Genomic DNA, 14,599 nt, shown 5'->3' with positions numbered 1-14,599 from the left:
TCACCACAATGATGTAGTTTTGGTATTTGTGAAATGAATCGAACCTTTTGGGGCCCCCTGCCCCCAACCCATGCTGGTGACTGAGTCCAGGGCCTTGTGGACTTTGGTCACTAACAACTTTGTATGAACTCTCATAACAAAAACAGCTACCCATATTGAAAATACCTGAACTCTCCTGAATTCAACTACTTCACCTTCCTGCTTGAAAATTCTAAATCACTGGATAAAAGATCACTTTTAAACCCTCCCTCCTTTTAAAAAATGGCATCACTTCAGTTACGAGGAGGACTAAGTATCAGGGTTAGAAGAAGTCAATACATATGACATGAATTTTTTATATAAAGTTATGCGGCTACAACTGGGTACAGTTATGGCTAAGTTTGAGTTTGTCCTTGGTGAAAGGTTTGTAAACCCAAACAGAAATAGGATTTACATGAAAAGCCAGTGACAGCTGGGGCCAGTTATCAAGGTGAACCTGGACTGATTATAAAACCACTTAACTCCACTGTCAAGTCTTTCCTACACCGGTTTTATTTGAAAGACAAGTATTTCTCTTTCTGTGATGGCAAATGATTCAAATAATGATGAACATGAATCACTGACTAATACAAGGGTTTTAAATATGAAACAAATCATTTTTAAAAAAGCAAAAGAATAATGGTTATATACAAAAGGTACCTGGAATCCTTAAGTTGATTCCAAAAATGAAATGAGTTCATAAAATCTGTGGCGAAACCAGAACATTTCACCTCTGCTTTGGAGAAGGGCTATAATACAACATTCAGTCAGCTGGAGATGGACTCATAGAGGTGTCTGTACATAAATTTCAAGTCATTTTTGCTTGTGCAGAATCATCCAGATCTTCCCAAGACTGAATGAGCAGTCCTGTGGCTTTCTTCCTTTTCCATATTCCCAACAAGGCTACATGAAGTTCAACTCTTGATGAGCCACTTACAATAGTTCCTTAGGAGCCAACACAACAGGTGGTTCAATTTCCCTATGAGAAACAAAACTGGCCACCTACAGCAAATGTCAAAGTGGGCAGATTCTCCTTTCCTCCTTCTGATTATGTACAATATCTCCTTTCAAGACTATTATCCCCATCATACTTGTTCCTTCACAAGTCTAACCCTTGAGGTGATATGAAGGAGATCAACATCAAGAAAAGAAAAATTCAGAAATGTAGAAAACTGGAAGGTATACAATACACCCCCAGAGCATCTCAAAATCCCAGCTACAGTACAATTCATTGTACGGCTATGGTCCTTAGATAAATAATTGCAGCTTTAATGAGTTCTTTTTTCTTTTCCATTCAGGTGGTTAAAGGGTACCAAATAAATACTGGGCAAGAGGAGCTTGCTGCGAGTTAGAAATTTAAAAATCGACCACTTTATGTCCCTGTGATAATTCAATGCCAGTAGGAAGGCATGTACTGAAGAAGAAAAGGGACAACTTTCATACTAAAAAATAATTCCTCTAATCCAGGGAATCCCGGAAGTAGAAAATTAGGATCAGGGGACCCCTGAGGCACTTTAAAGCCTTTTAAAAAATTACAGTAATAATAAATTAGCTATTGCTCTTCAGAGGCTTACAGAGCAGCTGAAGCATCAAAATCATGTCCATATTTCAGTTTTCTTGAGCTACTCAGCTCTCTTTAAAGCTTAAATGAAATCTCCAAATATTAAAAAGACATACAATTTAACGCAGACTGGTGGGGTTTTTGTTTAGTGGTAGCATGGAATTTGGTCCACAATGGTAGCAGCTGTCTTCATCCATTTCAAACACAGATAATATTAAGTACATTAAGACAATACATAAAAGAAAGGATACAACAAAGGGAAAACAGATGAACATGACAAACACCTCAAGGAATCACTAAGTTCTCTCACACCCTTTCAACTCAGAGCTCCCTCTCAGTCTCTTTTTTTTGTGGAGAGAAGGGTATTACAGAACTTTTCTCAAAGATGCTAAACAATGGCATTAAATGGACAAAATGGTGAGCAAGGGTCTTGAAAAATCCAACCCCAAGGAATCCAGGACATATACAGTAATTCAGAGGTATACTTCTGATTTGGGGCAAATTCAAGAATAAAGAAATAATCATCTCAGGTACATGTCAGAATAGATCAAATGAAGTCTTTTTTTTTGGTGAGGTTTTTTTTTTTTTTGAAGTGTCCTTACTACCACCTTCAGCTATCAATCATTTCTGAGAGTTCGAGCAGAAGGTCGTCTTCATCTTTCCCAGGGTCCAGGTCAATCTCAGCTTCTAATTTGCCTCCCGAGATCTCCCATATTAACTTCTCAAAATCATCCTCCACAGAGAGGGGGGCCTTTCCTGCCGAGGCAGAGCTGAGCCGGCGAGTTTTCGTGGCCAGTTGGGATGAGGAAGGGGCTGATCCTTCCGGGGGGGCAGGGTCTAAAGAGGACTGGGTTGGAGGCAGCACAAAACTGTAAGAAAGAAGTGAAAGGATTATCAGAACCAAGTGTGCCTCTTTGCAATGGTTAGCTGAACCACCTTGTCTCAGGGACACACAGAGTTAGCCAAAGTTGTTTCTGAGCACATACGTAATAAGACAAAACTGTTTCACTGATCTGAGACCAACCACGATTACAATTGAAGGGGATAATTTAGCCAGGCATTTAAAACAGCTTATGGATAATGTAGGCAAAATATAAACAATGGTGCCAAGGGAGAATAATCCTGAATTTCATGTTTTCTTAACAATTAACTTGAAGTTCAGCAGATTTATTTAAATGTACCTAAACTTTTAAGTGTTATTCTCTAGAGAGCATAAACAATATAGTGGTCTACAGTTTGATTAAAAAAAATACAATGCATTACCTGTCTCTAGGTGTTTCTGTCTCAGGCACAGTGACTGATTTGTCCTCAGAGGGCAGTGGGACAACAGCCTACACAAGGAAGAGTAAGGTAATTCCGTAAGAGTCAGGTGTTGATATCTGAGTCCAGCCATTTTCTTTTGCTATCTTTTTAGAATCATGGCTATTTCTTCCTCCTCCCCTTTAGGGTACTGGGTCTTGAATCCCGGCCTTGCATATGCCAGGTAAGCACTCTACCACTGAGGTACATCCCCAGCCCACTGGTCTCGCCATGTAGTTCAGGCTGGCCTCGAACTTGGGACAATCCTTCTACCTCAGCCTACCGAGAGCAGGGATTACAGGTGTGTGCCACCACACCTGGCAGCTACCATTCTTCAAACCGAGGAATCCAAGAATCAATAATCCAAAGGCTGAGCACACAAGTAAGCAAAATATCTTACCATCCAAAAATCAGTTTTTTAAAAAATCCTGTAACACTTCACAAATGTCTAAGTGTAAATGTAAAATACAGCAACAACCTAAACAATCAAAATGCACAGAAAATGAAAGTGCTGCACACAGATACAGAGAGCCAATGGAGTGTCAATCTTTCTACCATACAGAACAAAGCCACCTGAAGTGGAAGTGCTTCTTACCACAGCTGCTTTTTTGGCTGGAATTTCCTGCAGGGCGGGGCTGGAGCTGAGTGGCTTCACAGCTGCAACAGCAGGATGCATCTCCGAGGCCTTGCGTTTCTGGGCCAGTTTGGGAGATGAAACAACTTTAACCACAGATGGCTTCACATTTACTTTGGGTTTAGCTACAAGGAACAGAAAATTAACAGCTAGAATAGTATCTTTTACATGAAGAATAACTCAATAAAATATCAAAATTCCTATTGTACTAGAAATATCAAGTAAATAAATAAAATCCCCAGACTGAAAATAATCTACTACAGGTGATTATAATGTAGGTAATACACACTCAATCTGATTCACTGGTTCTTGAACTTGTTACTACTCTATTCCCTGGTATTTTTCTTCTTCAAAATCACATGACAAAGGGCCAGGGACTTAGCTCAGAGGCACTGTGCCTGTCTCACAAGCACAAGGTCCCAAGTTCAATCCCCGGTACCAAAAAAAAAATCAGAGGAAAAATACACCATAGAAAGTTTTCGACAAAGCTATTTAAACAGAAAATTTTAATTCTGAGAAACTCATCTAGTTTAGTCTTTATAGAATAGTATCAAATATTACTACCCATCGGTGTGACCAGTACATAAGATAAATGAAATTCAACCCAACTCTTGCCAAGAAGTTACCAAAACGTGGTATTGTAATTTTAATATCCCAAAGCAATACATACTATAAAAACACTCACCTTTATCCTTTTTTTCCAAAGACTGTGCCGCACATTTCACATTCAATACTGAGTCCCCAATCCCTGAGGTTTCTACCTCTATCTTCTGGTACGATTTTGCTGGAAGCCGCTTGGTAAGGTGTCGTGTGACACCTGGCACAGCAGTGAGTGGAGGTTTCTCCACGACATGGGAATTGCAAGAGGCTGCATCGCCCTGAAGGGGTGTCAAGACCAATTTTTCCTTCTGGGGGGCTCCCCTCTCCTGCTGTTTTTCTCTCATGGTCTCACATCTCTTGACTGGAGCTGTTGTGGTATCAACTCCTATAGTCTCATCTGAAGCCTTTTGGCAAATATAAAATGACAAAATTAAAATCAGTTCTTTTCAAAACCTATGATAAGGAAAAAAAAAAAAACCTATGATAGGGCCTGGAATTTAGCTCAGGGACACTGTGCCTGCCTCACAAGTGCAAGGTCCTGAGTTCGATCCCCAGTACCAAAAAAAAAAAAACCCAAAAAAACAAAACAAAACAACAAAACCTATGATGATTTATGAAGTACCAGACTAACACTAACATTAAGCAGAGTGTTACACAATCCAGAACCTGAGGAGAAAAGCTCCTTGATATTACACAGAGAATACAATGCTAAAAATGAAGGCCTAAAAATAAAGAACCCAGATTTTTCAGGCTAGACATACACAATCAGAAGTCAAATACTGTCAAACATGGTGGCACATATCTGTGATCCTAGCACTTGGGAGGCTGAGGCAGAAGGATTGCCATGAATTCAAGACCAGTCTGGGCTACAAAATGAGTTCAAGGCCAGCCCAAACTACATAGCCAGATCCTGTTTCAAAAAAAAAGAAAAGTTCACCAGGTTTTGTATAATGCATGATTCAGAAGCAGGGAAAAAAACCTTCAGTTTAAAAAATATTATGGCCAACCAAAAACAAAAAAGCTTTATAAAGGCAAAGGCAAACACTGACATGGAGAGAACTACAGGAAACTTTCATAGAGACTGACACCTAATATATCAGGGATATGTCTGACATTCACTATCAGCTAAAAGCAAAAAGTATATTTTACCATTCATCTAGGTTCTGTTTGCCATGGACAAAGCTACACAATGATTTTTTTTTTTTCTTTTGAGACAAGGTCTTGCTTTGTAGTTCAGCCTGGCCTTGAACTTACAGCAGTCCTCCTGCCTCAGGCTCCTGAGACTGGGATCACAGGCCTGCACCACCACACCCAGCTACACAGTGATTTTAAACCAACTCACCTCATTGGCCTCTGTCCTAGTAGCACTGTTCTGAGAAGCCACTTCATTTTCTTCCTGAAGCTTTTTCTCTTCTTTCATACCTATATTCAAAGGTATCACTAGTAATTTAGGTGGCAACTTCATGAGATGAAGTTAAACAGTATTTCTCTTAATGAGAATAATGATATAATTATGACATAGAAAACTGTAGATAAAGTCCCAAAAGATACATTAAAACATCAAAGACCTATATAGTGTTGTTATAAACAAATAGCTTCATTGAATCCAGTGGTTTTCAAAATCTAGGTAAAGTTCTCAAAGAACTATGAAGACCACAGGGCACACTACTGTTTGGGTTATTACTCAGAGGAGTAGGTCTACTGACCTGTTTTTTTGGCGATTCGGAGCAGCCGCCTTGTCCCTAACGTGGCCTCGGGGAGGGGCTGGGAGCCAGTGGTGCTCTCAGAGCTCTGCTGTACCCTCAGTGCCTTCTCCAGCTTAATTTCCTCCAGCGTCTTGATGTGCACCTCCTGGATAGATTTTGTTCTACCTGGAGGCTCCTCTGATTGTCCTTTGCTGACAGTGATGGGTGGCAAAATTACTGTTTTTTTAATTTCACTATCAGTCTTTAACTTCATGCAAGTTGCATCCTTTTTGCTTTTTTGTCTTTCCGTCTCCTGCTGCCGATGTTTTTTTTCAGCCAGGACCTCGGAGAAGGTTTTGATTCGGACAGTGGAGGAGGAGCTTCTTGTTCCTGATGTAGACTCATCAGCTTTTGACGATCCTTCTGTCTTGAGTTTAGTTTGCAATTCTCCACGTTTCTGACTGGCTCTTTCAAGAAGAATTTCTTCTAATGTTTTCACATGGATCTCACCAATTTTATTAACGCTTTCTGTTTTGGGAAAAAAGTCATTATAGTTGGAGTTTGATCACTTATGACCTCTCTGTTGGATCAATACAGTGCAATACACAGTTATCATTCAGGCAGACAATTAAAATGATCAAAAAGATCAAAAGTATCACATTAGTTTCACTCTCAATTTTAGATCACTGCCATGTTTCAGATAGGTAGTAGCCCTGCATGAAAACTAAAGCAAAAACCGCAGAGCTGTATTTATTCACAATCTTTTTTTTTCACAATCCTGTTTTTTTTTTGCTTAAATTCTTTTATTGGTACATTTTAGGTATACAATACGTTTACATTTATCATTGGGTACTTGTACCTGTGCATGATGTATCTGGGTTCTTATTTTTTCCCCATTCCCTGTGCTCCCTTCCCTATTTACAGAGACTTTGTTTCCATTTTTTCCTTTTCTCATAATTTTTCCTTTCCCTTCTTTCCTTTCCCCTTCCCCTCCCACTCCCCCTACCCTTTTGGGACTTTTCTTCCTATTTCAAATTATTAATTACTCGCTTTAATCATTCTAATCCTTATTTACACTTTCAGTTTCTCACACCAGAGAAACTATTCGGTATTTACATATGTGTGTCCTATTTATTTCACTTAAGAGGATGGCGTCAATATGCATCCATTTAGCTATAAATGTCTCTAGTTTCTCATTCTTTATGGCTGAGTAGTACTCCATTTTATAAAAAAAAACACATCTTCTTTATCCAGTTACCAGTTGATGGGCACTTGGGCTGTTTCCAAGCTTTCACTATTACAAATTGTGCCACTATAAACATGGGTACACATATACTGCTGTGGTCACAATCCTTTTTTTTTTTTTTTGGTACCAGGGATCGAACTCGGGTCCTTGTGCTTGTGCAGCAGGCGGCAAAACCACTGAGCTAAATCCCTGGCCTCTGACAATCCTATTCTTATGAGTTGGTGAACTCTGTCATCATAAACCTCATCAATTAAAAGTCATACCTCAGTACTTGTCAATATTTTTTTCTGCAACTTGTGATGTGCCAAAATTGATATGTAGTGAATGGATTTTTGCTATAAGGAATAATGTAATCAGATACAATTCATGTTAGTTTCCCAGAACTTTCACATTATTCTGGCTAACACTAGCCTTTTACTGGGCTAATATAAGCTTTTTAGGCTTAGGAGTATCACTCTTAACACTTTTATGACTATGATTACCATCTGAAATACACAAAAGTACAGAACAGTGCCAGGCATGATGGCACAGGCCGGTAATCCCAGTACTTGGGAGGCTGAGGCAGGAGGATCGCCATGAGTTCAAGGCCAGCCTGGGCTACATAGTGAGTTCAAAGCCAGTCTGAACTATATAATGAGACCCTGTCTCAAAAAACCAAACAACAACAACAACAACAACAAAGTACAAGACAGTAATAAGGCAAGTTAGCTAGACTCTGTTTCAGAAAAAGAAAAGAAAAAGGGCAGGGATCGGGAGATGGGGGATATAGCTCAGCTGTAGAATGCCACTGGGTTCCATCCCCAGTACCAAAAATTAGCCATAATAATTTGGAGATTTACACCTAAATAATTAGTGAATAACAACTTTTAATGAGATTTTAAAAATACAATGTATTCTGTCACTTTCTGAACTCTATGAGTCCACTGTCTCTTCTATTTGGAACATTCCCTACTATCTTATTTTTCTTGCTGCCTGGTTGGTTTTAACTGAGTTCAGCTTAGAATCTGACATCCTCTATTTCCTCTATTCTAGTTTGTTTCTCTAATCACATAGTACTGTAACTGTCTGTACCTCCACATACATAATTAATGAGAATAGTGACTATATTTTGTTCTCAGCCATATATTAATACAGTATTTGTTACAAAAGGGAACACTCCAACTGTTACTGAAATACCTCCTTAGGCTTTAAAAAAAATTGTAAATTTGCCCATTTCAAGATGGCAAATTGTTCTCAAATGTATCACTCTGAGTATAACATTAAGTGGTAACATCATTCCTACCAACATTTCATCAAAATGATATAGAACACATTTAAAATAGTTAAGTCCATGCTGATCATGAAAAAGAAGGATGGCCCTGGCAAAGTATGGGCATGGGGGCACATGCTTATAATTCCAGCACTCTGGGAGGCTGAAGCTTAAGGATCACAAGTTCTAGTCCTGCTTAGCTAGATCCTGTCTCAAAAAAACTTTGAAAAGCTCAGTGCAAAGGCCCTAGATTAAAGCCCCAGTACCCGAAGAGGGGTTGGGGTGAGAAAGCTGATGTCTGAATTTATACAGATATGGAAGAAGAATAGCAGGCCTGAGATCTGCTCTTCCTAACAAAATTAAACTGCCCAGTTTGGGTTAGCCAGTTTGAAAAGCAACAGTGGGCTCTAAGATAAATGTTAGGATAGAAATTTAAGGAATACAGATGTAGCTCAGAAGAGTGTTTGCCTAACATGCACAAAGCTCTGGGTGTGATCCCCAGCATACTGTGCACGTGTGCACACGTGCGTGCACACACACACACAAATACTCCAAATTTAACAGCTACCTATAGAACAGCTGGGCCAGTCATGACCTCCTCCTAAGAACAGCTCCCCAAGAAAAAGAGAATTTACCCAAGAAGAGTACATTATGAAGAACATATTATTAGGACTGGAGAAAAGTAATGCATAAAAATTTTCGGCTTTCACAAGTACCAAGCAAAATGTATGGGGGTGGGGTAGGATGAGTAAAAAGCATAGCAAGTGAAGGAAAAAAATTAGGTCCTCTCAGAGTAAAGGAAGTCTTTCTTACTATGGCAACGGTAATGGGCCCCAACCTTTCTTTTCTGCCTCCAAGCCACACAAGCAGCCCCTTTTTTTTTTTCTGGTACTGGGGATCAAACTCAGGACCTTGTGCTTGCCAGGCAGGGTCAGTGCCACTGAGCTAAACCCGAAGACCACAAGCGGCCTTTAGATACACCTTCACCAGCTGGCCAGACATAAATCAAAAGTCCCAGTCAAGAAAAAGAACTATTTGGGAAAAAAGCCTTTTGAACTACAGAAGAAACCTAGGCCAAGTATTTGCAACTGTAGAAAAACATTAAAAATAAAGAGAAGTAAGAATCCAAAAATAACACACACACATAATTTTTAAAAATACATTCAAGGGCTAGGGGTATTCTGAGTTGTGGTGTTTGCCTAGATGCATGATGCCCTGGGTCCAATCCCTAGCACCACAAAAAACAAAATAAAATAACAACAACAACAAAAAACCCCAGCCTCAACCACAAACCTAAACAGATTCAAATTAGAAATTCCACAGCAGCCTGAAAAAAGGAGAAATCAGGGAACAAAGTAAGTACCTGGAAAACATAAGTGCTAAAATAAACTCATTTGAAAGACTAAATAAATACAAGACTGGTCCAAAACCAGCTGTTTAAAACAGGGTGGGCAAACTAGCCAAATTTGGCCACTGCCTCAGTTTGGTCAGAACACAGCTACATTTACTCATTTACATAGTGCCTACGGCTGCTTTCCCACTTCAATGGCAGAACTGAGTTATTATGACAGAGACTAAACTACAAAGTCTAAAATATATTTTGTTTCTTGTGGTGTTGGGAGTGAACCTAGGGCCTTCTGGTTAGGCAAGTACTCTAACACTGAGCTAGACCACTCTAACCCACAGCCTAAAATATTTTCTATGTGACCTTTCATGGAAATTTTTTGTCAATTTCTGATCTCTACTAAAATATAAACACAGTTCACAGAAGATGAGGCCAAAAACAAAGGGATGGAAAGTATGAAGGCAAGGCCAAGACACATATAAAGCACTACGCATCAAAGTTTTGACATTTGTCTAATAAGAATTTTATAAGAAAATAAAAAGAAAAGTGGAGCACATACTCAGAAATTAGAGGAATGTTTTCTAGAGCTAATGACAAGTTCTTAGATTCAAAGGTCCCACTGAATACTGCAGAATGAACCAAAGAAATCTCAGTTTAGATCCACCACTTCAAAGTTGCAACACAACAGGGAGAGAGACAGAAAATCCTAAAAATTTCCAGGACTGGGAATTTAGCTCAGTGCCACTGCACCTGCCTCACAAGAGCAAGGTCCTGAGTTTGATCCCCCGTACCAGGGAGACTATCAGGCTGTCTACAAAAGAATAAAAACATCCAACATCATATTCCCTTTTATGTGTGTTCACTCATCAGAAAATGATGGGATGAAGAAGAAAGAATATGCTTATGTCATTCTTAAATACAGATTTGAAACCTAATTTATCATACACCCAAAGCATCACACTGAATTCTACAACATACAAAAAAGCTGGATGGTTAGGGGTACAGCTCAGTGGTAGAATGCTTACATAACAGGTACAAGGTCTTGGGTTCGATCCCCAGCATGGCTACAAACAAACAAAAAACTGATTGGTTACATTCACGGATGTCCACTTTATTATGAGATGTGATTAATGTTTAAATGAAAAATGTTTAAATTTTTAAAATTTCTTACAGTAAAAGTCGTTACATTGCATATAATCTTCTTGATGATTTGCTGCATTGTTTGCTAGTATCTTATTGAGAAATTTTACATCTATATTCAATTTCTTTGCATTTACTTAAGCATGTTCTATGAGCTAGTATGTGATCTATTTTGCAGAACATCCCACGGGCAGCTGAGAAAAATATGTATTCTGATATTGTGGGGTGGAACACTGTAGACAGCTACTAAGTCCATTTGTTCAAAAGTTTGGTTCAGTTCTGGTACGATTTTTTGTCTAGTTGATCTACTTGTGACAATGGGGTATAGAGGTCCCCCAATACAACTGTATTAGTGCTTATTTGATTTTTCCTGTCCATTAGTATTTGTTTTACACAGTTGGGTGTGCTGGTATTTGGTGCATATGTATTTATGATTGTTATCCCTCTTAGATTGTTCCCTTTACAAGGATGGAGTGACCTTGGTGTGTCTTAATCAGTCTTGGCTTGAAATCCGTTTTGTCTGCAAATAGAACAGTTACCCCTGCTTTTTTCTGGGTACCTGTCACATGCAGTATTGTTTTTCATCCTGACTCTGAGTTCATGAATTTCTTTTTCAATCAAATGTGTTTCGTGCATGCAGCAAATTTCTGGGTCTTGCTTCTTGATTCATTCTGCCAGTGTTTCTTTTGAATGGTGAACTGAGACCATTTACATTAATGGTAATAACTGATACATACTGATTTATCCTTGACATGTTATCTTCCTGTTGTTGGTCCACCGCCCGCCCCCCTTTTATTTAAGTACTTGCCTTGACAGGTAACTTCATTCTGTTGGGGTTCATGGAACTGCAGTCCTTGTTATCTCTAGAATCTCCTTCAGGACATTTTGGAGTGCTGGTTTGGTGGTCACGAATTTCTTCAAGTGTTGTCATGGAAGTATTTCTCCATTAATTTTGAAAGATAGTTTTATGGGGTACATTAATATCAGTTGGAAGTTGTTTTCTTTTAGGGCTTGAAATACATTCACACCAAGCTCTCTTTGACTTGAGGGTTTTGTTGAGAAGTGATTCTGTGATTCTGATGGTCTTTCTTTTATAGGTGATTTGTTTTTCTCTAACAACTTTTAATGTTCTGTTCTGTTAAATTTCTGCAATCTTGAGTTCTACGCCTTGGTGAAGATCTATTTTTGATCATAGCTAATTGGAGTTTTACATGCCTCACTTCTCTATATGTCAAATTCTTTTTCCATGCCTGGGAAGTTTTCTGCCATTACTTCTGTGAACAGGGTTTTTTTTTGTCATTTGTGCTATCTCCTGTTTTTTCAATGACTCTGATCAATCTTTTGCTATTCTTCTTTGCCTCATCTAGTAGCTGATTTTTGTGGTCCCTTGGTACTGGGGATCGAACTCAGGACCTTGTGCTTGCCAGGCCCTTGCTATTTTTAAAAAATCTTGCTTCTCATAATTGCTGATTACAATCCTGTCTTCTATATCTGATATTCTGTCCTCACGTTGGCTCGTTCTGCTGCATATACTTTCAATGCAATTTTTAATCTCCCAGATACTGGTTTGAATGTTTTTTGGATTCCATTTCTTTCCTATGTTGGGTGTTCATGGTTTCCATCATTTCCCTAAGCTCCTCTATTTTTAAATCTGTATCTGATCTAGAGTCATTAACCAAGTCTTTCATTATGATCACCAACTCTGTGGTTATCTAAGTAATTATTTCTGATTTGATTTTTTTTCTAGAGCTTCATTCATCTGCTTTGTTACTTCTGCTACCACTTCAGAGTCCAGGTGGGTGGCTTTTGAACTGTTCCACCTCACTGCCCCCTGGGTTTCTTTGGTGAGCTGGAAGTCTGGGGATGCATTTTGCTTAAGTGTCATGTTTTATACACACACACACAGAGACACACAAAATGTTGATAGGGCTGATGCTTGTAAACTGCTTACAGCAGGTAGCTTTATTGCTACTAAGAACCCTTAGAAAATGACTACTTTTCACAGATGTCTTCCAGGTGTAGCTGGCTTTTGGGTTTTGAGTCTGGTACAAGATCCTAGTTCTGCAATTTATTGTAGATGACAAATTGTTGTCTATTTGGCTTAACCCTTAGTTCACTGGCACTGACCTATAGTACTGTTTATGACCCTTAGGCAATCTGTCTTGGCGTACCAGGAAGAACAACTAATTAGCAGTCATGTCGCCTTGACTAAGTAGTACAATCAACAATAACTATAGCATCAAACACAGCCTAGAAAATGACAAATTGTGGTAACTCCTGATTTGCTACCTTTAACCTTATGATGTATGTTTATGGGTAACAAAATTGAAAACAAACCAGGAAATTGTATACAGTAAATATCCCCTCAATATGGCTATTTAACTATGAGGGGAGAAAATTTAAAAGGGGTTCGGGGCAAAAAATAGAGAGAAAAAGAGGAAGAGATCAGAAGACTGGAGGACAGGGCCAGGGATATAGCTCAACGGCACAGCACCAGCCTGGCAAGCACAAGATCCTGAGTTCGAACCCTGAAGACTGGAGGACAAAGGAAGATAATGGGAACTTTGGGAAACTGGTAAAGAAGACAGGAGGGAAAAAGAGAGGGAAGAAATATACACAAGAACAGAACAACAAAAAACCTAGAAGCAATGTTCACACTCATATAAAAACAAGAACAAACAATTAAGAAAACAAACACAGGAAAAAAAATAAGAGAATAAGAAGAATAAAATGTCCACTTCAAGGTGTGTCTCTGCTGTCACTGGTAGACAAAGTGGGCAGAGAGAGCCCAGATCCATGTTGATTAATCCAAACAAGACAGCCAGCTGTGGATTTAGGGTGGGGTAGTGGATAATCCCAGCAAGTCTGCACCTTTACTTCTGAAGCTCAGACTGGTTTCTGGCTGTGAGGTTGGAACCTGATTTGTTAAGCCTGAAACATTCTGTGTGCCTCCTGCCGGCTTGAACTTGGCTCCTTGATCGTCTGCTGACTTGATCTCAGTTCTGCCTCACCCTGATGGAGCCAGCTTGCAGCTGCTCTGAGTTCCGAGGTCAGCTGGCCCCTCTGCAAGATGGCAACTGGCCAACTGCCCTCTCCTGGAGGATTTCTGAATCTGAATAACTCACCAGCCACTGCAGTCTGCTGCATCCACTGCTCAGTTCCACGGGTGCGGTTCTCTGTGGAGGCCTCTGGGGTTGCCAATAGTCACTGTGTGTCTGTAGGTTTGAGACCCCCTCCCATGCAGTGAGTCAGAGCTCAGGGATAAAGTGCAACTTGCCACCTCCTTCTTTGTTGAAGTCTCTCTCTTCACTCTTTGTGGGCTTCAATCCTCCCTTCACATCCTGAGTCCCCGGGACCCACTTTCCTCCTTGTCTTTCTCATGTTGCTATATTACAGCATCTGGACACCAAATCTTGGAGAGGCTGTTTCTCTGCAGTTTACCACTCTGCCATCTTCCCAGAAGTCCACGTTGACATTAATGCCCCTCAAAATACTCCCTTTTGATTCAAACACACTTATCCCATCATTCTTGCCACTTTCAGAAGTTCTGTTAAGTCCTCTATCATGTCTTTAATTGCGCTGTCGCGGCCGTTTCATCCTTAAATGATCCAAAAGAAAAATTTTTTTTTTTTTGGTTTTTGAGACAGGGTCTCACCATGTAGCCCAGGCTGGCCTCAAACCCACTCTGTAACCCAGACTGGCCTCAACCTTGCAGCAATCCTCCTGCCTCAGCCTCCCAAGTGCTGGAATTACAGGCATGCACCACCACGCCTAGCACAAAATGTTTACTTTTCAAGGTCATGTGACTGTGAAAAAGCCAGA

General features: G+C 39.7%; 1 protein-coding gene across 13 annotated transcripts in view; it reads right to left on the bottom strand.

Annotated features, from left to right (window-relative positions):
• Window positions 1-508: 508 nt before the first annotated feature.
• Window positions 509-14,599, bottom strand: part of Zc3h11a (zinc finger CCCH-type containing 11A) — a 53,677-nt gene continuing 39,586 nt past the window's right edge. For all 13 annotated transcript variants that reach the window (XM_087193927.1, XM_013078616.3, XM_087193925.1 and 10 more), the window contains 6 exons: window positions 5,819-6,325; window positions 5,455-5,534; window positions 4,198-4,516; window positions 3,474-3,637; window positions 2,843-2,910; window positions 509-2,448 (listed from right to left, as the gene is read on the bottom strand). In XM_087193927.1, coding sequence (XP_087050053.1) covers window positions 2,190-2,448; window positions 2,843-2,910; window positions 3,474-3,637; window positions 4,198-4,516; window positions 5,455-5,534; window positions 5,819-6,325 — 1,397 coding nt within the window. In that variant the 3' untranslated portion in view covers window positions 509-2,189. The remainder of the gene's footprint in view (window positions 2,449-2,842; window positions 2,911-3,473; window positions 3,638-4,197; window positions 4,517-5,454; window positions 5,535-5,818; window positions 6,326-14,599) is intronic.

Source organism: Heterocephalus glaber, unplaced genomic scaffold (assembly GCF_053883595.1).
Source record: "Heterocephalus glaber isolate CG9 unplaced genomic scaffold, H.glaber_assembly_v1.0 deba00001600, whole genome shotgun sequence".
NCBI lineage: Eukaryota > Metazoa > Chordata > Mammalia > Rodentia > Bathyergidae > Heterocephalus > Heterocephalus glaber.
The sequence above is the reverse complement of the archived record's forward strand: the minus strand, read 5'-3'. Positions and strand labels throughout refer to the sequence as shown.